This window comes from Aspergillus aculeatus (assembly GCF_001890905.1).
Source record: "Aspergillus aculeatus ATCC 16872 unplaced genomic scaffold ASPACscaffold_1, whole genome shotgun sequence".
In the NCBI taxonomy this organism is placed as follows: Eukaryota; Fungi; Ascomycota; class Eurotiomycetes; order Eurotiales; family Aspergillaceae; genus Aspergillus; species Aspergillus aculeatus.
The window spans coordinates 1,904,598-1,931,316 of NW_017962976.1; the positions used below are offsets into that span (position 1 = coordinate 1,904,598).

At 52.5% G+C, this 26,719-nt stretch overlaps 6 protein-coding genes across 6 annotated transcripts; 3 read left to right on the forward strand and 3 right to left on the reverse strand.

Annotated features, from left to right (window-relative positions):
• Positions 1–7,217: 7,217 nt before the first annotated feature.
• On the forward strand, positions 7,218–12,698 carry veA (sexual development activator VeA; the record flags this gene model as incomplete). The annotated part of the gene is made up of 3 exons (XM_020198125.1): positions 7,218–7,449; positions 7,524–8,872; positions 10,383–12,698. The coding sequence occupies 3 exons, from the start codon at positions 7,218–7,220 to the stop codon at positions 12,696–12,698; spliced, it is 3,897 nt and encodes a 1,298-aa protein (XP_020061184.1).
• Positions 12,699–13,080: 382 nt separating this feature from the next.
• On the reverse strand, positions 13,081–14,621 carry ASPACDRAFT_19949 (uncharacterized protein; the record flags this gene model as incomplete). Its single annotated transcript, XM_020198913.1, has 6 exons — positions 13,081–13,121; positions 13,260–13,896; positions 13,957–13,992; positions 14,096–14,240; positions 14,321–14,403; positions 14,478–14,621. 6 exons carry the CDS (start codon positions 14,619–14,621, stop codon positions 13,081–13,083), a joined length of 1,086 nt encoding a protein of 361 aa, XP_020061185.1.
• Positions 14,622–15,744: 1,123 nt separating this feature from the next.
• ASPACDRAFT_56275 (putative G2/M phase checkpoint control protein Sum2) lies at positions 15,745–17,880 on the reverse strand (the record flags this gene model as incomplete). Its single annotated transcript, XM_020203107.1, has 4 exons — positions 15,745–17,136; positions 17,388–17,631; positions 17,750–17,821; positions 17,858–17,880. 4 exons carry the CDS (start codon positions 17,878–17,880, stop codon positions 15,745–15,747), a joined length of 1,731 nt encoding a protein of 576 aa, XP_020061186.1.
• A 304-nt stretch (positions 17,881–18,184) lies between these two features.
• ASPACDRAFT_109805 (WD40 repeat domain-containing protein) lies at positions 18,185–19,701 on the forward strand. The gene is made up of 4 exons (XM_020195423.1): positions 18,185–18,342; positions 18,408–18,573; positions 18,636–19,301; positions 19,365–19,701. Exons 1-4 carry the CDS (start codon positions 18,302–18,304, stop codon positions 19,617–19,619), a joined length of 1,128 nt encoding a protein of 375 aa, XP_020061187.1. The 5' UTR covers positions 18,185–18,301; the 3' UTR covers positions 19,620–19,701.
• Positions 19,702–19,969: 268 nt separating this feature from the next.
• On the forward strand, positions 19,970–23,082 carry ASPACDRAFT_109807 (thioredoxin domain-containing protein). Its single transcript, XM_020195424.1, has 4 exons — positions 19,970–20,320; positions 20,377–20,494; positions 20,559–22,064; positions 22,121–23,082. The coding sequence occupies exons 1-4, from the start codon at positions 20,234–20,236 to the stop codon at positions 22,750–22,752; spliced, it is 2,343 nt and encodes a 780-aa protein (XP_020061188.1). The 5' UTR covers positions 19,970–20,233; the 3' UTR covers positions 22,753–23,082.
• Positions 23,083–23,759: 677 nt separating this feature from the next.
• On the reverse strand, positions 23,760–26,458 carry ASPACDRAFT_1554 (uncharacterized protein; the record flags this gene model as incomplete). Its single annotated transcript, XM_020197152.2, has 3 exons — positions 23,760–24,887; positions 24,940–25,736; positions 25,795–26,458. The coding sequence occupies 3 exons, from the start codon at positions 26,456–26,458 to the stop codon at positions 23,760–23,762; spliced, it is 2,589 nt and encodes an 862-aa protein (XP_020061189.1).
• Between the last annotated feature and the right edge of the window lie 261 nt (positions 26,459–26,719).

A 26,719-nucleotide genomic window follows, 5' to 3' on the forward strand; every position in this document is an offset into this window, starting at 1 on the left:
ATCATGTTGTAGAAGGTGGATTATCGCACGGACAACTTGTGCGAGGGAGCGTTTAACTCCTCTCGGGATCGGGAAGTGTTCCCGGTAAGTTCAAAGCTCCCTCTTTTTGAAGATTAAAGCAAGGAAGACCAACCCGGAGAATATTGGGCTGGGGATATTGGCCCGGGATAAAGATATGGGGCAGACGTGACGCGGTTGTGTTTCACGGGAGCTTTTTATGGAAACATTGCCCCAGACCGCATTTCGTTGGCCCTACTTTTGATTCTCTCTGAATGTAACGATAGAGGCGAAGGGCGATGGTGGGATGAGAATGCACAAATTACGGGGTAGAAGCTCACGGACTTGTCAGTAAACCGTGCGCAATCGTAAGTCAGTCTAGCAGACTAGGAATGGGATAGCTGACATGTGCGTTAGCCTTTATTCAGGTCTATTAGGACATTTACTGTTACTGTACATACCTCCTTAGTCACTTGGCACAAATCGGATAGTTCCATGAAATGGGGGTGATTGAAAGACATTGATTGCATCATTCAGCTCTCCTAGTCGCGGAATAGGAAGTTCCAAGTAGGTCTTGGTAAGGAAGAAGCTCAGGTAAAATGATACCAATGACGTTGGTGATAATCTTTCCCATAAGAAAAGAGGGTCGTCCAGGCATGACAAGCGCACAGACACAAGCTATGACACGATAATGCATGCATCTTACAGGGATCCCCTCCCCGCGCTGTAAAGACAGAGAAGGAGAGGAAGCGAATCACGGCGATCGGCTGAGATTCGAGGCCAGATCCTTCTCGATCTCCTTTGTCTTCCCTCATGAAGAAAAATACGAGCAGCAGCGCGGATGGATACATCACATTTGAAACTGGATCTGTCGAGTTCTCAAGGAAAAGCTACCCTGGCGAAAAAACGGTCGGCTAGAACATAATGAGACTAGTGCCCTAACTATTACGAAGTAGTTTCGTGCTCAATAATCTGACAGCAGCATGATGGCTTTTGGTCTCGGACTAGGGGGAATCCCATATCCAATTGTGGGTTGGATGGAGCCGACTACTGTCTGTTAAACACAGTAGGATTGTCTCCCCCCCTCCCCCCCCGGCCAAGAAAGATAAGCTAGGGGATTTCAACTGTCCTGTACGGAGTATCTTGTCTAGTATCTGGACTATCGACCCCGTACGCAGCGTTGCTTATTAGGATCAGCCAGCTATTTTTGTACATCATGATCTAAACCAGTATGAGCGCTACCGCTCGCCATCTTTATGTTGTCTTCAATTGACGAAGATTTGCGCAGGTTTGCATCGAGTGTGAATAAGCTGCAGTAGTTGAGACTCTGAACGGACAATGCTTAGGTAGATTTTTCAGTAGGGGCAAACGAGAGCAAAAACCGGCTTTCTACAGTATCGATGCCGCTTTGCCGATGTGCATGTTTTATGCTGTATGGCGAGTCGATAGGGAACCCCCCCCCCCCCACTGGGCTGGAACCCTCCCCTACACCCTTTTGGGGTCTGGTAGCATTCGCAATGTCCGCAACAGTGACGAGCGGCCGCTGAAAGGAAGCTTGCGGTGTCGCAGAAGGTAAATTGTAGACGGTGGCCTCTATAACGAATGGTGGTCGCGTCAGTGGCAGCACAGCAGCACAGCGCCCTCGCGGTCGCACAGGCTGGAGGTCACTCAGGCCTTTTGGAGGAAATCAGACATTTGTCACAGACCAATTGCGTCTCGAGTCCACCGGATGTGCAGACAGCACTCTATTTGCAGTACCCAATCGCCGGAGAGAAGCCTGGGGTTGATCGGTGATAAGGATACGTGACCCTCTGATGTACGGGTTTACTCGCTTTCGAGAGATTGCCTATAGTTCTGGGCCAATTATGGCCACTCGAAAATCCTTTAAACACAGGGGCAAAGGATGAATTAACATGCGAGGGAAGGATGTAAGATCATGGGATCGGGTAGGCGATCTGGGGAGAGACTGTTCATGGAAATGGCCAGCTGGTAAGTCACGGCCTCCATCTCTAGTGACAGCATCATGAGACGAATCGATGTTAGGGTGGTCACATCCTGATCGTCCCGATCATGAAAAGTGATTGGAGGATTCCGTACGATCAATTCGCTTTGTGCGCCTGATGACTCCATGATTATTAGTTAGAATCTACCTTGCCTCCCCAAGTGCTGGAATATCGACTAGGATACACATCGCCCATGCAAGTTGACGGGGGATTCCATGTTGAAAAGACCCGACACTCTGGTTACTGGACGTCCCTCGCAGAATAGTTCCAAGCAAATTGCTGGAGTCATAAACCTAAAACAGGACTATCAAAGTTCATTCGGGTAAAGAAGGGGTAAACAGGGTGCTGAGCAACTGCATAAGATGTTTGCTTTCTGTAACCCCCTACTACGGTCGTCGGTGAAAGATATAACGCATGCATGCTAAGTGACGATCGGCTACGGTACGGAGATCCTCCCTGGTTGTTAAAACGCCATCGAATGCCTCGGAAAGTGAGATAGACCTGAATTCGTGATTCAGAGCTGATCGAGAAGACACCCAGAAGCTGTAACTGAGCACATAGGCTACATTTTATTCGGGATCTACGGAGTATGAACTACTAGTCTCTGGCTCTATCAGGGCTCTCCTAAGTTTTCAAAGGGATGGTGGCCCCTGAAGTCGATCCTCACGGCGCGTCTTCGAGCACTGACAGGATGGCATCACGATTGTCCGGGGCAAGCCCCTTTCTAGACGACAGCTCCGGACGGACGTGGCATTTGCCTGAGTGTCTAAGCGCCTGAGCAGTATCAAGAGGTCAGACACACGAGGAATCATTCACCGTTATTCTGCAATCCGAGTGGGTCCAAACAGACGCTGGTTTGTGATGATGTGATATACGCAACTTACAAAGTACGTTTACTTCCTCCAAGCGAGAGGATCTGGTCTTTTGGATAGACTGCCATGTGAAATGACTCTGCACCCATTTGACAATTGTTCTGGGGATATTGATCACATAGAGTACCTAAGTACTTGAGTACTCAGTGTGTGTAGCTAGCTCGGAAATGTGAGTGTCTCGAAGGCCGGGACGGAGCAGCAGTGCCAGTAGTTGAGATGGGGCCGCTCTATTCGGTGCGGACCGTTCAAGTGGGGCGGATTGAAACTTTTCCAGCGTTTCCACTATTCCACTCAACCGCCGCCTTCATTTGGGTACGTACTCCGTACGGAGAGTGGCACGAGAGTCCGACTCTTGGGCGTCCTTCTCTGTGGACTACCCAGTAATTAGTAAGATGATGGAGCCTCGAGCCGATGCCTGCATCCCGAACTCTGAAGGAGAAAAGTGGGGCGTGAGATGGTTGGCTCCGTTGTGCAGGGCTAGACTGTAAGAGCGTACGCAGTAAATTGCCTGAAGGACCATGGCATGGATCAAGGATCAAGGATCAGAGACCATGGATCAAGGAGCAGGGATTATGGATCATGTCCGGTTGGCACTGACCAGAGACGGAAGAGTCAGGCGCAGGGACCACCCGTACCAAGCCAGTAACTGGTAAGGCATGCCAGTAGTCATGTAGTGTGACCTGTGCCGGGCTGTACAGTACCTTACTGATTCACTCACATTTTTCTTTTTTACCGATTTAGTGGTCGTACTTTTTCCCCGACCCCCAGAGATGTGCCGCATCAGCCTGAGGGCCTAAACGCTTTTGCTGCCTCAGGACCACCCGCCCGCTGCAGATCCGACCATCCAATTTTATTCTGGAGGCGGTGCTGATGGGTTTTCAAATCCCGACTCCTACTTAGTTAAGTAGTGATCAGCAGTACCTCGATCGGTGCCAGATTTGCTTTTCCGCTCACACAATTAAGGTTTTCTCTCCTAGGTTCGGCCGGTAATAATGGTTCCATTCGGTGATTTCCTAGTGCCTAATAAACCAACAGTAAGCCAGGGCCACCATGATTAAGATTCGTCGTGATTGCAAAGAGTTCCAAAAATATGAAAGAGGGACGAGAGGATACTATGTATAATTGAATGCATCGATAGATTGGCTTTGCAAGTGTTCAGCAACCCCTGCTCAAGATGCTATTCAATGAGATCCTTCTCCGGTAGTTTGCGATCGGTACCCTAATGATGGATCTCCTCAAATCCTAGTTTTGAAAATTATAATTATCTCCATTCAATAAATGATTGGCTCACAGTGCAAAGTGCGTATGCAGGCTGCAACGATAGCTCAAAGGGACAAAATGCCCTTGTGTGGTGCCACCTGCTGAAATACTATGTAAGTATCGGTACCATCTTGTAAAGTTCGGCAGTCTTACTCTGCCCTCCCAGCCTCGGTCGGGTCGAAGGTGGCCACAACGGCATCTATGGATCGCATTGATAACTAGGTGACAAGAAGTTCTCAATGACTTGAATGGAAAGTAATCTGAATCGTTTGAGATACCAGGTATGCTGGATTAACCAAGTGATAACACTTAAGCCAAGCAAGGCGCTGGGGTTGCATCTGCAGGATGGCAGGAAAGGGCGCATTGACCACCCCCACTGGCCTGTTGTCATGTATCTTGCGCTCCGAACACCTGGGAGAAGCAACCGATCCGCCGGACTGGGAAATCCTAACTTCTTGACCCATGGCTTCTGTAGCTCCTCCATGTGGTCAAGATGAACATGGGTAGCACTCGGGTACGTACTTGTCGCAGATGAGGTTCGTTGTTTGGAATACCGTGACCGCGCAGCCGATTGTCAAGTGTCCACAGCATCCCCACTGCAGAGATGTACGGTATATCCCTGAGGATCACACCTCAGGGTTTAATGACTACCGGGACCATTAGCAACTTCAGCAGCTTCCCACCGGAGGGGCCATATCCTTTAAACATTCTATCTCCAATCATGTTCCCGTCAGCACAAGGATTCAGCTGCAGAGAGTGTCTACCAGTAGCGTAAGCGATAGGAAGTGTACCGCGCTGAACGGGATGAGTACAGCAGCAACTCCATACCTTCGACAGCAGGTACCTTGCTTTGAGTTCGCAAGCATCGTGTCAAGGGGCAGGGGGAGAGAGACCATCCATGCGTCTTACTGGCTGTCTCAAGCTCCTAGCCGAGGAAGAATCGCCTTACCCAGTACAATCCACTTGCGAGAATGATGGTCCAATTGCCTTGATATTCGTACCTACTAGAGTACCTAGTACTTACTGTCTGCCATTATTTCCTTCATCATTCAGTGTACGTAGTATGTGTATTACTATTACACATCCCAGCATAGAGCCCAGAGACCTCTGCTAGTAATCTTTCAGCTTAGTATCTCCGCTACTGACCGATTCCTGTCCATTGAGGTCGCATCGCTTAGAGAACAATGTCAGGATACTAAGCTGTTCCTAGCTAGCGAGATCAATAGCTTCGACGCTTACCAACTTTAGTTGGGCTTTAAAGTTCAACCGTGGTAAGAACCAAGAAGAAGATTCAATATCCGCCCCGGAGGTTATTCCGTCTTGTCGGTCGCGCCCTAAAGCACTCTAAACTACGACATCACAGCCGTAGCCCTCCAGGTTTCTCCTCCCCGGAAGCCCCAGAGTCAGTCAGGTCTGTCAGCCCCACTAAGTTACAATGCATACTACCACATCAATAATATTATTATTCTTCCTCTGACATTATCTTGAAAGGGGGAAGGGGTTTTTTTTTTTTTTTTAGCTGTCAAGATTGATTCTGTCAAACAATTTTGTTTGCCTTATGATTAAGGTTCTAAACCTTTCAGCACCTTTCGTCCTTTTGGCCCCCTCCGCGAGTTCATCGGCCGGTCGCAGTCATAATTGATGAAGACCCGTGGAAGTGCCATCGGGCCCATTGCCTTTGACGGTGGATCAGCTATCAGTCTAGCTTGTCCCAGTGTCCACCCCTCCGGCTCCAGCTAGTGCCGGATTTGGTTCTCTTCAACTTTTGCCCGTGAACCCGAACAACCGGCTAACTTACAGGACTAGACTATGAGGTATACCTACTTTTCATGGCTTGGTAGATAGAGATAATAATTTTTTATTGAATCTTAGCTGCTAAGCTTGACACTGCTCGGTATTGCTAGTTTCTTGTTATCGTCGTTATCTTTGTTACTGACTACCAACTTTCACCTCCTCTTCTGCAGCTCTCCCCTCCCCCCCCTGGTAGGATTAGAGTTTCTGGGATGATGAGGAATGATACGATACCATCATTGATTTCCGCCATTCATTGCGGGCATCAGACCGAGGAGCCGGAGGTGGGCCGCCCGATCCAGAAAGCAGGGTAATAATATTATTAGCCAGTACAGGGACTCAGTATTCTGCTCATCATACTTTACTGGCATAGTAGAAGTTGTTTTTAAGTCAGTTAGATTAGGTAGTTGTGGTTAAGGTCCACGTATTATTATTTCAGCTTGTTCTCCCCTCCTTAGTTCGGCTTGCTTAGTTCCAGTTAGTTTTTTAGTTACCTTAATCAAATTAGTACTATGTAGTTTAGTTACTTACTTGGTTTTTGTTACTTCATTACATACATACAGTACACAGCTGACTCTTCCTCTCTCTGCCTCTCTCTCTGCCTTTCCCCCCTCTCTCTGTGGAAATCTAGTCGGGTCTAGTCTTGTCACACTCTTTCTTCATCTTCCTCCTCCATCCCCATCCTGAACATCCTCTACCCTCCTCTTCCTCCTCCTCCTCCTCCTCCTCCTCTTTCTACTACTCACGTCCCCCCTCCCTCCTATCCTCCTTGAAAACTCGCACGGGTCAATCGCTCTGGGCTGTTATCTGTTCTCCCAGTCCAGTTCGCAGTTGCCCCCAGCTCGATTTTCTTTCTCCTTAATCCTTTTTCTTCTTGTCCATTGCGACGCCCGCTTCAACGCTTATTTGCTAATTCTTAACCTTCTTGGCTCGGTCGCTACAACGAGTTCCTCTCGTTTGCCCCCGTCTCGCCTCCACCCCTCCTACCACACTCTTCCGTTTCACTCAACCGCAGGGTCGGCTCGTGACTTTTTCATCTGCGACTAGCAGCCTCTACATCAAAGACATAATCATACAGCTTGAGGACCCGGAAGGTTGCTGCGCGTAGGCCCGTCTCCGATTTGGTCATAGTTCCGTTGCGTTATCTCATCTATGGTTGTCTCATAGTGAGTTTTTGTCCACCCATTCGTTCTCTTCTTCTCTTTCGCCAATGCTCAGAGATCGCTGGGAATATGTCCGTCAAGTAGTCATCTAACGTTCTCTCAGGCTATCAGATCTGCATCAGTGCTTCATCATGGCTTCCAGACCTCCTCTATCGCCCCCGGTAAACGAGACGGAGCACTCCGTCAGCCGGATCACTCGTGAGGGGAAGAAGCTTACATACAAGCTTACTGTGATGCAACAACCGGAGCGGGCAAGAGCATGCGGTGCAGGCGCCAAATGTACGTATCTGAGTCCGCTTCATATGAATTGTTTGCTTGTGAAGAGACTGACAAAATTGTCTCCGATAGCTTCTGCCGACCGTCGTCCGGTTGATCCTCCGTTTGTACGGACATCACCTTCGCTTATAACGCCAACTTCTTCCTCTACGCCACATTAGACAACGCACGTCCAATGGCACAGGGAAGACTTGCTCCAACTCCAACATTCCCCGTCCTCACAGGCGTGCCCGTGGCAGGAGTGGCATATCTTGACCGCCCGTTTCCGGCGGGATTTTTCATCTTTCCGGATTTATCGGTGCGTCACGAAGGGCTTTACCGACTGAGCTTCCATCTTTACGAGGAGACCAAGGAAAGCAAGGACGTGGACGAGGGAGCGCCGATCCCGTCGCCAATGCTCAAGACGAACCCATCAAAGCCGATGACACCAAAGTCGTTCCTCGAATTTCGCCTCGAGGTTGTGTCAGTCCCATTCACGGTCTTCAGCGCGAAGAAGTTCCCGGGTCTGACACAAAGCACACATCTGAGTCGGATCATTGCGGAGCAGGGCTGCCGTGTCCGTATTCGGCGCGATGTCCGTATGAGACGTCGCGGAGACAAGGGATCTGATGACTATGATTATGACGAGGATAGGATGATGAGCAGCCGGCGTGATCGCTATTCTACCCCCGACACTTATCCGACTCCAGCCGAGCGGCCACGGTCGACGAGCATTGGCACCGTTGATCAAGGTTATGGCCCTGAGGCCTCACGCCGTCCGTCTGCGGCAGAATATGGCTTCCAGAACCCGCGACTCTACCAGCATCCTATTGCTCATGCCCCAGCTCCGACTACAGCATCCACTCCCTCACCCGTTACTCCGGCTGCATTTGCAACGCAGAATTCTACGTATCAATCGCACCTCTCCTTCGGATCGACGCAAGCTCAGTATTCCGCACCTCAGATACCAAGAAATCCTTCGTCTGGGTCAATGCCAGTCACTGCCTACTCACCTCATCCGACGCACTCGCATTCTAGAAACCCATCAACCAGCACCGAGCATGAGAAAGATGCGCACCGAATCTACTTACCACCTATTCGGTTGGACCCATCACATCCAGCGCCGTCACCCACTGAATCACGTTCATCCGATCCTCCCATGTATCCAGTAGTCGCTCAGCACACGCCAGCTCACCCCTCACGCAGCGGCAACATTCTTCCGCCGATCAGTGCGATCTCGGGCGAGATCCCCATCAATATGCCTCGGCCGCAGAACAACACTGCTTCCAGCCCTGTTCATGAAATAGCCCAGAACAAACGGCTATTGTGGGACACCAACTCTGGACCGACATTCTCCAAGCGAACGCACGAAGAATCCTTCGGCCATGCAGAGCGCCCACTGCACAACGGCATGCGCCCCGATCGAGAGCCCACTCCTCCATTGGAGCGACGGCTTTCCGATGCCCGACGTGAGGCATCGTACAGCCTGTCCCGGGACGAATTGGCATACAAGCGAGCCAACGGCAGGATGGTCACAAAAATTTCCCCTGCTATGATTCATCATGGACAGAGTTTATAGCATCATGCTTTCTCTGTCTCCACAAATTTAGGGAATAATTCTTTATATAGGAAGGCGTCTTGGCGAACCGGCCCGTCGGGATGACTTATAATTTTTTTTTAACTTAACGAGGATTTTGGAAGGGCAATTTGGTCCGAAAAGAGAAGGGTGTGGGAGGGAGTTTACTTCGATTCTTCGTCATGGCAGCAGACATGACGTCTATACCACCGTTTTTTCTTTTCTTTCCTTTTTTTTTTTCCGCGTCGACATCGTCTTTGCTGTATATGATCCACCTTGGATTTCACACCATACATATTCCCCTTATGTTTATCGTTGTTGTTTATTTCTGATTGCCAAGTGGGATGATGTCACCCATCGGCTGGGTTGAATCTCGTTTTTTTACATAAGGCCGGCCAGAAATGAATATAGCCATCAGAAGTACGCCGTCAGATATCAGATTTCAACTTTGAGTTGTAATGTTTAAAGCTGCGTAGACACCATTCCGCGCCCATTTCGAATACCAAGTACGTACAGTACATGTCTTAGTGATCTATGATGTTAGGGAAGTTGTGGTATGCCAATAGGTCTACAGGAGGGGATCTATCTCAGTGGGACTATCCTACATTCCAGAGCACAGGGCTACTCTGGCAGTACTCAATCAATTGATGAGACATTGAGACATTCATTCCTCTCGGACCATGGAAAATGAAGCATTGTCATCCCAGACACGGGAAGGCGTGTGGGTGGGTGGGCTTGGCACATGAGGGACTGATTGCCTTAAATGTAAACAAACCCGGAACGCCCGAGGTAAACAACAATAACAACAACAACGTTAACTTAAGGTGGTTATTGTTGTTGGTTACTTGCTAAAAACAATCCACTTTGCCCTCTCCTCGTCCTCGTCATTGCCGCCGCCGCTGCCTTCTCTGCCTGACCGCTTCTTTTCTCGCTCCTCCACTTCTCTCCCCCTCCCCCCTCTCCCCCGCGTGGTTTTCCCCAGGTTTTTATCATTATTTGCCCGGTAGATGATATCTTCCAGGATCTCTGTTGACGGAAGAAGACATAAGACCGACTGGATCTGCGCCTATCTGACTCTGGATCGATAGAGTAAAGTGTGAAGGTGTGCGACCAACCGACCGACCGACCGACCGACGGTGCGAAAGTGGATGGATGAATTGTGAGCACGCAAGCGCAGTAAGGATGGCCGATCGCGCCCATGGACACTGCACGGTCGAGGTCAGTACCAAGTACCTCAAGTATCCACTCTCCGTTCCAGCCAGCTCTCTTGCTTCCAATCTGTCTTATAATCTCTATTCCACCTGCATCATTCAAGCTTTTGTCCTCCTGCCCGTGGCGCGCTTTCACCTCCCCTTGCGCAGCGGGTGTGTCACCTCTGCCGTCGCATTCACAGACATCCAGAATTGGACTGGTTTTGAACGAAGCTTTGATCATAATTAACACTGTCATCGTGTCCAACGTTCAGGCCTCGATCGATGACCGTACGGAGGGGAAGGGTGTTGACGCGCTCGAGACCGATCGTCAGCTCGAACTATCGCTTCAGTCCATGTGCGCCGACCCCCACGTGGTCCACCAACATAAAAGCCCCCGTCGCAAACATGCGCGCACCATTGGTGACTCTACCGCCGATGAATCCGAATCCGAGTCGGACGATTCCGGTCGATTTGACGATGCCGAAGAGTCGAACTATCCCTCCCGCGCGCAGAGTAGATCCCCGTCCGTTCATTCGGCAAAGCGACGGCGGTCGAATGAGTGGCCTTTACAGTTGGAGAACGGCGGGGAACCTTTGATACCACAAGATAATGATGATCAACAACATCCTGTTCAAAGGGCTGCGGGTAGCAGCAACAAGACGGGCGGGCACCGGAAGCCGTTCCAGACTGCAGTGGGTAAGATCTCTCCACGGACCTCAATGGGATCCGGCCGGTTCGGTCGCCAGACTGGTGCGTCCGGTCGGGGCCGACGATCGCGGTTCGTCGAGGGAACAATGAGCGATAGCGTGAGCGAGAAGCCACCAAGTATCTTCCTGCGCGATGATGCACGCCACGCGGGAAATGGTACGGGCCAGCAACGGGGCTCGGGTATATTCCGGTTTGGAAAGGCGATTGCCTCCGCCTTCAATCCCTTCGGCGCTTGGGGGTGGAAAAACAATGCTGAGGCCAACAAACAGTCGGACGATCCGCTTGCTCAGGCAGAGCGGGCCTACGCGGAGCTTAAGCGCTCCGGATACAAGGGTACAGTCAAGGGCAGCTATATACGGAGCTTGGATGGGGAGTCTGGAGTTCCTCCCAAGTCCTGGAACCCCATCCCAGAGCCAGCGACTTACCGGCCCATGGCGCATCATTCGAGACAGAACTCGGGAGAAGGGAACGAGTCTGGAGGGTCTATTCGATCCTCGTTCCAGGAGCTGCGCAAGGCCAAGTCATCCTTGGGCATTCCATACATTAAGCGCTTGGACTCGAACAAGCTTTCATCCGAGGAACAGCCGGAGGGCGCGGAAGTGCGACGACAGAAATCGCGTAAAGAGCTTCAGCGACAGGCCAAGCTGATGAAGCGCGTGAGCGACCTGGAGCTCAAGTTACAACGGGCGCGTCGGGAACTGCACGACTTGGTTGGCGGCGAGGAAGAAGAAGTGCAGGCACCGACTCCCCTTCTCGACAAACCATACTCTCGCAAATTTGTCCCCGGTGCACTTCCCTCGCTTCCATCGGAGCGGTTGTTGCACAGTAATAGCCAACCGACTTCCCCTCGAGCCGTGTCGACACCTTTACTCTCCCTGGCGGAGAACATTTACCAGAATGAGGCTGGCAAATCGCAGCAGAAAATCACGCCAAGCAAGCTTATAACCGGTACGCAGCAGCAACAGGATGGTATGACACCACGAACACCTAAGGATCCCCAGCCCCAATCGTCTTTGACCGCAGACAGTCCCACACTCAAACGCAAGTCGCCCGACCCTGCATCTCTAAAAAAGATCCAGCCTGAATCAACGCAACATACAGACAGCCGCCACTGTTACGGAACAGCCAGTACATCCACTCCTCGTAAGCCTAAACTGCCGAAGATGGGCCCCGGCGACAGCCCCGGCTCCGTCGAGCGAAAGCATTCTGCCTCCGGTCGTTCCCCGAATACCCCCAGCGAAGAACGCGGCCGCAGACGCTCCACCCCCCTCCGATCATCACCCAGCAACCCTCGCTCGCCTTCAGCAGTGGCGGCACGTAGACGCGCCTCAAATTCCAGGAACCGTGCCCCCCAGCCTCAGCCTAGCCTGCGGATGAAAAAGGGCCGCCCAGATCTGCGATCAGCCAATGCGGGCGAGAGCTTAATGCTGCCTAATCCGGGTGAGGCGGATGACCACGACAAGGAAAATCAGCAGGCGCAGCTGCAGCTGTACAGCAGCAGCGTCGCGCTGGTGAAGGCAGATCAGTTCAAGGAGATGTCCATAACGACAACTCTGGCATCCGGGGAGGTAATGACCAGCCCCAGTCTCAGTTCGTCTCCGAGCAAGAAGAAGTCGGCTCGCTACGAGTACATCCCGCCTGTGCCACCGCTCCCGAAGAACCTGTCTGCCACAGCGGCGAAGGTAGACCGACGGCTAGCGAAGGAGATGGGCAAGAAGCGGGAGGCGCGGGATCGCGAAAAGGCGCAGGCACAGCCCCAACCCCAGCCTCAGCCCCAGCCCCAGTCGCCGTTGGGACAGAAGCTTGAGACTGTGGGAGCGGGCAAGCGGTCAGGCTCGGGCGGTGCGCACAGCTTCCAATGGCCGGAGGATTTTTTCTGAGGCGCTTGTTAGCTTTGACCGTGACGTTGTTGCGATGGAGTTGATACCCCGTTGCTTGATGTTTTGCATGTTTTGTCTTGGTGTATTATCTGCTGGTCATTGCCATGCACCAGTACAAGTACATGAAAAGACCCTTGCTTTCGTCTTGTCTGGCGATGGAGATAAGGGCAGGATATCCGCTTTTCCTATGTCCAGATTTTTACTAGTACTACTTTAATGAACGTAACGACGTGATGACTGCTGCCAATGAAAGAATGCTTGAGTTTCCCCTCTGTCAATTGCCCGGTGAGGAGATAATACCATCCCTCAGCGCATAGCTAATCTGCTAAGCATGTACCTCGTTAACTGTCCCTAGCCTGATTCCAAGGACAGACCCCCAATATCACAAGATCGCCGTAGCATTAGCATGCGATCCAACACCTCCTACACATACACATGATATCGTTAGCCAAGATCTCCCACCGTGGACTCCTACCACCCACATCCCCCAGAAGAATCACCCTCCGGGCCCCCCCCTTCCAACCAACCAAAACTCAAGCAAAAAAAAAAAGAGGAACTCACCAAAAACCATAGCCGGCGCACTCGTCACAAAAACGGTCCACCGGCCCAAGTCCCGACACCGTCTCGCCAACCGTTCCAAATCCCACATCTCCCCGATCATCATCCCCCAGCACGCGAGCAGCTCCTGATGCATGAAACCTTGCCCGCCATCACGGGTGGGCGGCCAGCACTCGAACGTCGGCGAATCCCCCGCGACCGCCGCGAAGTAGCAGTCATGCAACCAGGTCAGCACGTCCTCGTCCTGCGCGAGCCCGGCCCAGCGGAGGTCCGCGTGGGAGCGGCGCGCGGCGGCGGTGCGTTGGGCGGGGGTCAGGGTGTGGTATTGCTCGACGAAGCCCGAGCGGATGAGGAGGAGGTCGCCCGGTTGGATGTCGCCGCCTTGGGATGAGGGGAGTGGGTTGATGCCCTGGGAGCGGGCGCAGGCGTGTAAGGCGGATAGGGAGATGGGGTAGGAGGTGTAGGGGTCGTAGGGGTTTTCGGGGTGCGTGGTGAGGTGGTAGTTTCGGTAGTCGAGGATGATGGCGCGGGTTGCGAGGCCGTGCGTGGAGAGGTGGTGGATGCTGCATTTTTGTGGGGAGGGGGAGGTCGTGTTCGTGGTCGTGGTCGTGGAGGGAGGTTTGAAGTCGGTGGATTTGGCCTTTGAGGGATTGGTTAGTTGGATGTGTGTGTGTCTGGTTTGGAACTGTACAGTACGTACCCCGTTATAGAAGAGTTTGGTGTCCAGGTGGGCGAACTATAGTCATCGGGATCGATCAACAGGTTAGCATATATGACAGGATCGTTAGATTTCAAGCCTCTAGCGTTATGGAGAAGCCCTGTGAGAGAGAGCAGCGTACATGGCGAAATCCATCCCACTGGGTGCCACTCTGCGTATTCAGGGTGTAGGTATCGTCGTAGACCACGTCCTCAACGAGCTCCTTGATATGATGCTGGAAGGGCTCGCGGTCGAAGGCCGGGGTTTCAGGGATATGCAATGGGAGGCTGCTGCTGCATCAGCTTTTCTGCAATACAGCGCCAGGTCACTGCACCTTCTCTGCTATACACTATTCGCTTAAACTCACTCAAGTCGAATCATCTCCCCCAGCTTGATCTCCGCAGCAGCAGCTTTGACTCGAGCCGGCGTCAGCAAATTCAACCGTCCGAGCTACAAAGTAGACAAGGTTAGCGAGGAATTCGAGGTGCATTCTCCCGAAAGACGAGAAAGCAACAGTACAGTACCTGATCATCCTCCCCCCAAACCCATGCCGCATCCTTCGGAGCCCCGGGAATCTTAGGCAGTTCCTTGCGCGTGGGGAACCGCGTGCAATTCGGATCCCAAGGAAGCTGATCCGGAACTTGAACACGTTCAGAAGTAGTAGTCATGTTGGTAGTACGATCACCCGCGGCAGAGGTTGTTGGCGAAACGATCTCCGAAACCTTCTTCAGTCGTTCATTGATATACCTCATGGCGGGTAGTGTTGTGTTACAGTTTATATAGCTTTCCCCGCTTGCTGGAATTGACTGACCGTGGCTCGCGGTGGATTGAGTTTGTGGAACCGGCAAGACTTAAAGCCCCATCATACCCTCCAACTGGACTGGAACTCTCCCTCATTTATGAGTGCTTCTCAGGGCTGCTCCACATCACTGCTTCTTTCGGGTATGACGAGCGTTCTTGGCCGAGGCATATGGACGGCTCGTGAGGGGGGCATTGCCGAAAGAACACAATCTTCAGGCGGAGGAACACGAATGGGAATCGACCGTCCCCGCTGTGAAGCTTTGGTAATACCAATAATGACGCATGGTGGGGGGGGGGTGAAAGTGAATCTTTACCGATAATGTCAAGGAGCATGGAAGGCCGGTGAGGGGAAGTTGGCCGGAGTATCCGCGCATCTACAAGCCAAGTAATGGTACTCGTCACGAGACTACTCAAGGAAACTGCTTTGTAGGCCAGAAGGCCTCCTCTTTTTTCGGTCTTTTGATCTCATCATCAAGGATAATGTCTCATAGTATGATACAAAGATGGTCCACGCTCAATCATTGTCCGACGTATTCCACAACAGAGAGACTGGAGCAGCCAAGCGACATATCCAGAACCTCAGACATTGGTCCATGTGAGGTGACGATATCAAACACAATAGTAACAGACTTCCCCCGTCCAGAAGATCGCTGCAATGAGAGTTCGAGACCTGCTCATGCATGAGTATGAAGAACGCCAAATTTGACCCCAGATGTAACAGTAGCCATCCCAGCACATATTTCACCAAATCCAACATAACCCATAAGGATCCCAATCACAATCGAAAGCCATGACCTTCTGCACGTCAAGACCATGTATGTATTCACGGGATGCTCCATCAGACGCCAGGGATATCAGGAGAAACAATAAAAGTAGTCGTGGACGGACATAAACCACTCCTCAGAGAAAAGAATAGCAACAATAATCGCTAAGCGCATGATACAATGAACTGCTGCTTGACAGTCATGAAAAGACAAAACCAAGGACGATTTAAATCTGCGTAGGCACACCGGTGGACTGAGGAGCATTGCGACCACCACGGAGACCGCCACGGCCACGAGAGTTGTATCCACGACCATAACCTCCGCGGCCACGGCCATAGCCTCTTCCTCTGCCACGGCCCCGATAGCTGCCCCGATATCCATCGACGCTGCCCTGGCCAAAGGTCTCGATATTGCGCTTCTCCTCCTCACCGCGCCACTCACGACCACCGGCACGAGCACCAGTACCCTCTTCCCGGTCACGAGCCTCACTCGAGATGTTGTCAAAGAAGGAGGTAGCCCGGTTGTACGAATTGACGTTATCCGCACTAGGCTTATCAGTATATTCGTCCTCGCCTTCAGGGAAAGCAGCCTCGGCTTCATGCACCGGTGAGCCAGTGGCGATAGCCTCCTTCACCAGGTCCTGCTTGTTGAACTTGGCATTCGCGGTCTCGAAGTCGTAGTCGGTGTCAGGAACCTCAACCTTCTTCGCCTGGCCCTGATAAGGAGCACGGTGACCACCACGTCCACCCCGTGGGTGCGGGTGACCGCCGCGAGGAGCCCGGTTTCCTTCGTAAGGCTTCATCTCAGCGAGCTGCTTTGCCACACCGTCCACAGACGCATCGCCATGACCCGGGGCCTTCTGTGCACTGGGCTGGGGCAACTTAGCCATGGCAGCCGCAACAGCAGCAGTGGCAGCACGAGTGGCTTCAGTAATGGCCGCCTGAGCAGCAGTACCTTGCGACACATTGTTTCCCACACCAGCACCGGGGTAAGGGCCTACAGCTGGGACTGGCGGCTTAGAATGCGTAGCAATCGGGATGGCCGGCTGCACACGTCCGCTCCTGGGTCCGGTGGGTGGTATCTTGGATGCAACCGGAAGCGCCGCCGCCGCCGCCGCGGAAATACTGGAGGCTTGTACGGCTTCCGTTACGGAAGGTTTCGATTCAACAGGGGGTGGAGGAGGGTTCTGACCAGCAGCAGGTGCAGGCGTGGCATTCCGGCTGGCGGGCTTACTGGAGGGCCGTTCACCAACGGGAAGCTCGGAGGTGGCTTTAGGAACGTTTACAGGGCCCGCACCAGGCGCCCCCTGACGCTGTGGCGGAGGGGTCTGGTGTTGACCAGGGGGTCCAATAGGCATCTGATGAGGGGGAAACTGGCCTGGTCCTTGAGGGAATCCTTGACCCGGGGGAGGGTACCATCCTGGGGGAGGAGCTCCGTACGGCATATTAGGGAATCCGGGCCCAGGAGGGAAACCAGGAGCCCCAAAGCGCTGCCCATAGGGAGGGTAGAAGCCCTGGAACTGAGGTTGCTGGGGATAGCCAGGAGCTGGACGAGGAGGTTGCTGTGCTTGGGAGTGAGGAGAAATGCCTTGAGGACCTGGACCAGGACGAGACATGCTCTACACCAATTGACACGTTAGCATCTTGCATCACAGAGAAGTGTTTTCTTGTGCAAAGGCCAAGGATAAGGTGTTTTGATCTTGTCAGAAGGAAGGCAACGGAAAAATCCACACGGTTTTGCGCATTCAGAACAGGTCTGTGTTTACATCCGAAATATTTCATCATAAGATCGAGTGTCCAGTGGACACCAACACCAGAGGTGATGAGGGGCGGGGGCGGGGAGAGTGGAGAGTGTGTTGAGCAAACTTACCCCCAGAATGGCAGGATCATCAGGGACCTGAGGAGGCTCAGATGGTGCATTTTCCTTCTTGTCCTCCGCTACGCTAATGTCTTTTACGTCGCTGCCCCGGAAGACAATGTATTCATAAACACTGGCAGACGGGGCGATCTCCTCAGCTGGGTTGCCTCGACGGCCCTCAGTTCCAAAAGAGACGACATTCTCCAGAGCTATTGTGGAAGCTTCAGGGTTGATCTCATGCAAGGTTCCAACATAGCTAGCGGGGAGCTGTCAGCACGAACAGTCATTGCCAATGACTCCGAGGGCAATGGACGCGAGCACGGAGCTGAAGCCGAAGCAGGAAGCTTCAGAAGGGTTGGAAAGGCGGCACATACCGAATGTCACTCTTGGAGATCAGGTTGAACCGCTGACTGCCAGGTGTTAACTCCCGCCTAGCCGCACAAACCCTGGATCACACCAGTAGGTAGGCATAGAAGACTGACCCTATTAAATGGTTCATATCCATGCTGAGAGGGAGAGTTGCGCGATTGACGCGCAGAAAAAGAGAGAAAGGAACAAGGGGAAGAAAGAGGGAGAGATGAAGATATAGGAAAATTTGGGAAGAGAGAGAAGGGCAGAGAAGTGAAAGGAAGAAGGAAGAGGAAAGGTCGAAAAACGGAAGCCGCCGGTTTTGTGGGTGGGAAGAGTTGGGGCTCCGGTGAGCGTGAGAAGCTCACCGCGCAGTTCCTTCGCCAGTTTTGCCCAAAAGGAACCACGTGAGGGCGGGGAACGAAAGTTGGTTGCTTGTTGGAGCTTAGTCATGATTCCGTGGGTCGGGGACTCGGTGATGATGATGATGATGATGATGACTAGTGATCACAATCACAAAACTCAATTGACCACAACCAGTGTTTTCAACTCATCTGAAACCCTCCACAAGCTTCACAATGGCGCAATCGAGCCATCGCGATGACTTCTTTCAGACTACGTTCGTTTCCTTATCGCTGCCCAGCTGCAGTTCGCATGCACCTCGCTGATTCCTTCCGGCTGCAGAGCTTCCCTTGATGAGCAAAAACGCAAGGATGCCAAGTCACAAAATACCAACGGAAACCCTATTCGGCTCCAGAGCAAGATTCTGGCCGTCGCTGCTGATCTCTTAAACGCAAACGCCGTCTTCGTGGCTCAGAGTGGTGGAACAGTGCGCAAGGTCATACTCGAAGTAGGTGCATGGCACAGCCGGTTTGCGAGGACTGTGGCTAAATTACTGGGGATCTGTGTTAGACCGGAGAAACCGCAGCCATCTACAAGGGCCCAACCGCACCGATTACGAGCCTATGCTTTTCACCCAACGGTCGCCTGTTATTCGCTGGGTGCTGGGATAAGACGGTTTGGAGTTGGGATGTAACTACAAAGGAACGCAAGCTGCGATATGAAGGCCACACGGATTTTGTCCGGTCCGTCATCAGTACGAGAATACGTGGGCAAGATGTTCTGGTTTCGGGCGGCGCAGATGCGCAAATAATAGTTTTCGACATCGCGACTGGGCAACGATTGGCCGTGCTGAAGGGCCACGCCAAGGGGATTCAAGATTTGGCCTTTGATCCCATCTCGCTGGACTCGGATAGCCCAGAGCCGATTGTATTCAGTGCTGGAAGCGACAGAGAGATTCGCCAATTCGACATCTCTAAGGGCAGCCAAGATCAAACCGGTACCGCTGCAATCCTGGCTCACGAGACCAACGTGCACAAACTGTTCTTCGACCAGGATGCCGATTTGTGGACTGCTTCGGCCGACAAGACTACCAAGTGCTTGAGTCGAGATGATGGCTGGAAATCCAACACAACCCTGGATCATCCCGACTATGTTCGTGATGTGGTGGTTTATGAGCAAGGTGGGTGGGTGGTCACAGCGTGCCGTGATGAAGAGGTCCGCGTGTGGAATCGATCGGTAGGTCTACACTCCTCTAAGATTGCTGTGTTGACTGGACTTCTGCTAACCGCAACGAAACAGACCGGACAACTCTACCATACCTTCTCTGGACATTACGAAGAAGTGACAGGGCTAGTACTCGTGGGTACAACAGTCGTCAGTGTCAGTATTGATGCTACTATCCGACAGTGGTCTCTGAAGCCCGATGAGCTTCAGACGGCAGTAGCGATGGCACATAAGACCTCGACCGAGGATGAAGAGCAGCCCACCAACCCCGGGTCGATGCTTACGGAGGAGGAGGAGCGGGAGCTGGCCGAGCTTATGGGCGAGGACTGAGGCTACTCCAAGAATTCAAGAATGACCGTCACGACTATACTCGTACTTCCAAGCGATACGATTAATGGACTGAGATCGAGCCAAGTAGTGTGCTATATTGTACTCAGTAGAATCAGCCGTAGCGTACAGTCTCACGTAGAATGCCGAGGTGTAACTACAGTCCACGTGACCATGCAGGGGCGAGTCCATGACGCACAGGCGACGATCTCCCGGATGCGGGCCAGGCGGACTAGTGATGTTACTAAACTGACTAGTAACGCGGGCACATGCGTTTCCTCCCTCTTCCCCCTCTCCCCTCATCCGCCGCTTGCCTGTCTGTCTGCCGAATCACTCCGTTTACATTTACTCTTCGATCGATCGTTGGATATTGCTGGTTCTCTGGATTAGATCGCTTGCAGCTGGTTTGTCACTCACTCTCTTATTCCCCGCTAGTTCCCTGCCATCTTTTAGTCCGATACAACGGCCAAGTGGTGATATCTTATCGGCTGCCTGTAGCTGCTTTCTGACTAACTCACGCGCGCATCGCAAGCAGGCTGCCTATCTAGTGCGAGATCTCGACGAACTATCGACTGTTTGAAAGGCTTAGGACCACGTGAATGTCTTACGGCCTCAACATGGCTGCCCCATCAGGCATGCATCATAATCTGGCCGACGCAGGACCGAAGCTCGTCAATCGACTGCGGGACAGCAAATCACCTTACGTCCGTCAAATCCGCGCAAATCGAACTCCGTCTATTCTCACTGACGAAATTAATAGGTGCGGGCGCATATGAACAATCCAGTGGCATGGCAGCTTTGGGACACAGAAGCCATCGAGTTGGCCAGACGCCATAATCGGCTGATCTTTCTGAGCATCGGGTATTCGGCATGTCATTGTAAGCCTGCCTCTCGCTTTTATTCTTGGTCACATTGATTCTCGGAATTAATTACCGGCATTAGGGTGCCATGTTATGGAAAAGGAGTCTTTCATGTCCCACGAAGTGGCTTCAGTGCTGAACGAGTCGTTCATCCCAATCAAGGTGGACAGAGAGGAGCGACCCGATGTCGACGATGTCTACATGAATTATGTCCAGGCAACCACCGGATCGGGCGGCTGGCCCTTGAATGTTTTTCTTACTCCAGATCTTGAACCTGTTTTTGGTGGGACTTACTGGCCCGGCCCCAACTCCTCCACCCTGACAGGAAACGAGACGATCGGATTTGTCGAAATCCTCGAAAAGCTCCGGGATGTCTGGCAGACACAACAGCAGAGGTGTCTCGAGAGTGCGAAGGAAATCACCAAACAGCTCCGCGAATTCGCCGAGGAGGGCACACATTCTTACCAAGGCGATCGGCAAGCGGATGAAGACCTGGACATTGACCTGCTGGAGGAGGCCTATCAGCATTTCGTTTCTAGATACGATCCTGTACATGGAGGATTTTCCACGGCTCCTAAATTCCCCACACCCTCCAACTTGGCCTTTTTGCTGCGCCTGGGGATCTATCCAACTGCGGTGTCGGACATTGTCGGGAAGGACGAGTGTGAGCGGGCGACCGCCATGGCAGTCAATACACTTATTAGCATGGCACGTGGAGGAATTCGAGACCATATCGGGCACGGTTTTGCGCGGTACAGTGTCACCCCAAACTGGGGATTACCTCACTTCGAGAAGATGCTGTACGACCAAGCACAGCTTTTGGACGTCTTCGTAGACGCATTTAAGATCACTCATAATCCTGAGTTACTGGGAGCTGTGTACGACCTGGTCAGCTATCTCACATCGGCTCCGATCCAGTCACCAGCAGGCGCTTTCCACTCCTCAGAAGATGCAGACAGTCTCCCGACGCCCAATGACACCGAGAAGCGTGAAGGCGCATTTTATGTATGGACGTTGAAAGAGCTGACTCAGGTCCTCGGTCAGCGAGATGCTGGGGTCTGTGCTCGTCACTGGGGTGTTCTGCCGGATGGCAACATCCCGCCCGAGAACGACCCACATGATGAATTTATGAATCAGAACGTGCTATCGGTCAAAGTGACACCTAGCAAATTGGCCAAAGACTTTGGTCTCGGAGAAGACGAGGTGGTCAGGATTATCAAGTCTGCCAAGCAGAAGCTGTGCGACTATAGGGAGAGGACTCGCGTACGTCCGGACTTGGACGACAAGGTCATTGTTGCCTGGAATGGACTTGCCATCGGGGCACTCGCCAAGTGCAGTGCACTATTCGAAGAAATTGAAAATACAAAGGCAGCACAGTGTAGGGAGGCGGCAGCCAAGGCAATCAACTTCATCAAGGAAAACTTGTTTGACAAGTCAACGGGACAGCTATGGCGCATCTACCGCGACGGGGCTCGGGGGATCACCCCTGGCTTCGCTGATGACTATGCGTACTTGATTAGTGGACTGTTGGATATGTACGAGGCGACTTTCGACGACAGCTTTTTGCAATTCGCCGACCAGCTGCAGAGTGAGTGCCTAGTAAATGTTGAAAATAACCTGGGTTGCTAATACATCATATTGAAGAGTATCTCAACGACAACTTCCTCGCACACGTTGGCTCCACACCCGCAGGTTACTATAGCACCCCATCAACCATGACCCCAGGCACGCCTGGTCCCCTCCTACGCTTGAAAACCGGAACCGAGTCAGCCACCCCATCCATCAACGGCGTCATTGCGCGCAATCTGCTGCGCCTCGCGAGTCTCTTCGAGGAGGAGGGGTATCGTACCCTAGCCCGCCAGACCTGCCGCTCGTTCTCAGTGGAGATTCTGCAGCACCCATTCCTTTTCGTGGGACTCCTAGACGCCATCGTCGGCTTGGAGACGGGAACGCGGAACATCACGGGTGTATTCAGCACAGCAGCCATACCGCCGGGGCCAAGCAGCAGCAGCAGCAGCCGCGCCGAGGAACCGATTGCCGTCCGCGATCTCCTGGTAAAGAAGCTCCGCGCCGAGGCCGGCCCGACACTATCGACGGCTACCACGACCGTCTCACTTGTGGATATCAGACCCTCTCATCTGGGAGATTTTGTAGGAAACCAGTCTTTCTGGCTGCGGACGCGCAACCCCCTGTACAAAGAGTTGCGGCCGTCCCAGCCGGCGAAGAATCATCTCATGGTCTGCGAGACGGGCCGCTGCACGATAGTAGATCTCTGACCCCTAGTCTCTCTCTCTCTCCATTGAGCAAAGGATAAATGAACAAAGGAATTTCTTTCTCTTCTTTTGCATCTGTTTTTTTGCCGGGAAGGTCAAGCTTGCACTTTTACCACACAGCTGCACGATAAGGTTGTTCATTCCGTGGAATCAAGGTGTTTGTGTTGGCAATTCAGTCTGGTCTGTCATTAGCGCTGTTCAAGCCCGTTCCTGTTCCTGCCAAGTGATAGTTCTCCTTGTAATCAATCAAAGCACCAGCTCAACAACCAGCCAGCCCGGTCAGGTCACCGCTCGTTTCTCTGTACAAATTAAGAGGTCATTTTATCAAACGCGAAGAATCCACTTTCATAGATGCTCAAGCCAATAGGAATCTTTCCGGGGCACCCGCGGCGAACGCGACGTGGGGGGCTTTGGAGGCGAGGCGAGGCGAGGGGAGAGGATGGGATCTAATCTGATCTGATCTGATTAACAATGATGCCTAAGGTACACATGTATCTGTGTTGGCTAGATGGTTTGCTTGGTAATCTAGGCTAGAGGTCGATCTAAATTCTGGGCCATACGAAGGGCTGCATGTTCTTGATTCATAGTCCAGGACTTCGTAGGGAGTGACTCCTCTTTCCTAAATACCCTCGCTTCCATGTATCATAAAATCATGTGTTCAGCAGACCTCACGCTATCCGCTATGTACAACTCCGAGCACTGAAACAAGAAAATAAAAACTCGGGACAACAAGTCAAGCCCTTGGAGGCTATAAAACAACCATCCTCCATATATAGCCACTGCAATCCACAAAATGCTTATCAAAGTTACATCAAGTCTCGTAACACAAAGCCTGCCGTGTGCTAGTCATCTAGCAGAATCACAGCAAAGCAGTATTCATATATTACATAACAACATCAGTCATTCCACAGGATCTTATCGTCGAATCCGAGGTCAAAGTCCACTCCCGAGAGCAGATTTCAAAGTCGTAAAAGTCGTGTGGATAGCATTTGTCAATGGGAGGAAGAATCTCACATGACCACGCAATCCTTATTCCGGTCTTTGGGGCGCTCTGCAGACCCCGCTGAGATGGAGTTCCCATAGGGTCGTCTTCCGGCCGTGGTTCGTGGGTAAGGCGTTTCCGTAGAGTTAACGGCGCTCCGTTGAGGCGACGGATAGATCGGACTACTGGCGGCCTGCTCGTAAGAAGGTGGCGGGGCTTCATCGTCGTGCACAGGACGATGGGTTGTAAAGCGTGTCTGCGAGCGTCGTCCTGAGCCCTGACTTTGTCGCGATGGCTGGTTTCGCGCAGCTGCCGCGTACGTGCCTCCGCTGCCAGTGCTGCTGACGTTGACACCACTAGATGAACGATTGTGAGCATAGGCTGATTCGCGGGATACACCAGTGGAGGCATTGGACATGGAGGCGCGATGGGTCGGATTTCTGTCATTGCTGGCGGTGCTTTCTCTCTGTTCTTCTTCCTGGTACTGCAGGGACAGAGCGTAAGCGTAGTCAGCGTCCGCCTGCTCCTGAGGAGTGAGTTTGGCACTTTGCCGTTCCGGAGGCGCTGGTAGAGAGTCTCTTGGATTGCTTGAGGTTCGTGGACCGGAGGGATCAGACGCCCTAGGAGCATCATGGCTGACAGGGCGGAAGTCTCCGGCATAGTAACTGGTGTTTGATCCATTTACGTCAACAAGGCTCTCCCACACAACTTCCGCATGAGAGGCATAGCCAGCGTCGGTGACTAGTGTGAATAACCGATTGAGCTGTGGGTGTTTGTAGAGCGTTGTGAAATGGTCATTGCGGAAAAGAATGGACAGTGACCCCGGCTGCAACTTTGCCAGCAATTGATCGAGGCCGAAGGGACTCAACTGAGTTGCATTTTCCACATCGGTAAAGTCATGGATGGTGTGTATATCCTGCATAGTTTGTTCCTCCTGAGGCGTAAGCGAGCCTCCTTGGATGACCCGATCTTCGAGCTCCTGCATACGAAAGGGAAGAAGCTGGATATCCTCGTAAAACTGCGCTACCCGGTCCAAGGCTGCATGGGCTTCCATAGATGGAGCGGCTACCCAGCCATGAACCAATGGTACGCCGAATGTACTATACAGCCGGATAACATCAGTCTGAAGAAAAGTGCCAAGGCTATCCTCGGACTCCTGCGCGCGTTGTGAGAATGGGCTAAATAGGGGAAAGGGACAGCCTTCATACCAATGTGAGTCGTGGATTGACATTCATGCCGGTATGTAGCATAGTCAAAAAGCGACTGAGAGCCTCGATGTCCGGAAGTTCATCGTTCGGGCTCAGGCATGTCGTAAGCTCGTCAAACAATGCTTCTATCAACAACCCTAAAGAGATCTGCTCTCTAGTCTGTAAAGCCCGTACGATGGGTGGGTGAACTTCTTGCCCTGCTGCACGTAGAACAAGGGCGTTCACTAGTGCTAAGAGAGGACATGGACCATTTTTATTCTGTATGAGAACTGGTGAGTCGCAGAGGATGCCTGTCGTGTTCGTCCAATGAACATGCCGAATGGAATAGGTCTCGGATCTTTGCTCCTGCTGGCGCTGCATTTCTATTTCAGTTAATGGAGCCGTTAGTGGTGACTGAGTATGGGCCTCTGCAGTCGGCTCGGATGTCGTTTTCGGTCGTTCCGGTAAAGGTGGACCTGAAACACGCTTCTGTGGCTGAGACATATTGGGAGATGAGTTCATGATTCCATATTCCGTGGGACCTAATCGGCTGGATTCCCCAATCTGCGAAGGAGGAGCATCGTTCAAGTCGATAAGAACATGAGATGAGCCCGTAGCAGTGGTATCTAAAGATGCCGGGGTACTTATGCTTCTATCTGGCGATAGTCTGCCTGGCTCATGCAAATGCTGAGCAGGCTCGACTTGCGAATGTGGCGTGGGTTGCGTGGCAGTGTTGGTATGTTCGTCAGCCCACGGGGACGCCTCGTCAGGCTGTTCCAAGAGCGACAAGCGTGCGGTCATCGGGATATAGCCTTCGTCTACGCGAAAATGCCGTTAGAGCTGATGCCATGGACAGAGCGCTCTGGGTAGACCTACCTTGACCTAAGCGGACACTTGCCCCGTCCTGGGAGATCGATGATGTTTCACCATATGAAGCACGGGACTGGGGATCTTCCCACGGGTTCGCTCCGGAAGGCACTCTTGGCTTGAGGAACGGGTTATTGGACTGCAGCGGCATAGAAGAATGCTGGCCCGAGTGCGGATCCCATTCAGAGCCATTCCCGGCATTTTGATGTTGTGGCTGCCGCCACTCGTTTGTATGGGGCCTTCCATGAGCTCCGGGAGTCAAGACTGTTGGTACACGGGCGACCCTACTATTTCCTGTTGTTGGCGTAGGTTGCGCTAGACCGGAGGACTCATGCGAGTCGAGGTTGAACCTCTCCACGAGCTCGTCCGCCCATGCATTCGTGGCATCACCGGGAGAGGCCCTGGTTGGAGACTTCTGCGCCTGTTCTAAAGGCATCAGGTCAAATGCCGGTGAAGTGTTGAGGTCGGGATAGAAGATGGAGTCGGGGGAAGCGGCCCGCTGAGGTTGGGGGGTGCTTTGAGCCCTTCGAGGGCGGGTAAGACGCTTTGGGGACGACGACGACAATGACTTGGAGGTTGGTGAGGATTTAGACGACAGATAACGAGGGTCTGCAGAATCGTAGGCTTGGCCGAGACTTTGGAGACGTGGCGGAGCTCGTTTTCGCAGGACCATGAAGGCGGGTTCTTGCCGTCCAGATCTTGGGGGGGAGGGGGCGAGGGGACCGGCCGAGCTCACGGGCGTCAATCGATGAAACGTTGGACAAGCTTGGGGGCCAATAAGATTACAAGCAGAATGAGTATGGGCAGAAGTGAGAGGCCAGTGAACTTTAAATGAGTTGGTGACAAAGAAACGACAGGTGCAGTCAGACACCTTCGATGCATGAATGAATAGATAGATGGATGATGGAAGGGGAAATGCCGACAGCGTGTGGTT

Bases quoted from the DNA above. Each gene is read 5' to 3' on its own strand.
- ASPACDRAFT_109805 (XM_020195423.1), top strand. From the start codon at position 18,302: ATGGCGCAATCGAGCCATCGCGATGACTTCTTTCAGACTAC. The intron at 18,574-18,635 runs GTAGGTGCATGG...GATCTGTGTTAG, and splicing joins TGCGCAAGGTCATACTCGAA to ACCGGAGAAACCGCAGCCAT. The intron at 19,302-19,364 runs GTAGGTCTACAC...GCAACGAAACAG, and splicing joins TCCGCGTGTGGAATCGATCG to ACCGGACAACTCTACCATAC.
- ASPACDRAFT_109807 (XM_020195424.1), top strand. From the start codon at position 20,234: ATGGCTGCCCCATCAGGCATGCATCATAATCTGGCCGACGCAGGACCG. The intron at 20,495-20,558 runs GTAAGCCTGCCT...TACCGGCATTAG, and splicing joins CGGGTATTCGGCATGTCATT to GGTGCCATGTTATGGAAAAG. The intron at 22,065-22,120 runs GTGAGTGCCTAG...ATCATATTGAAG, and splicing joins ATTCGCCGACCAGCTGCAGA to AGTATCTCAACGACAACTTC.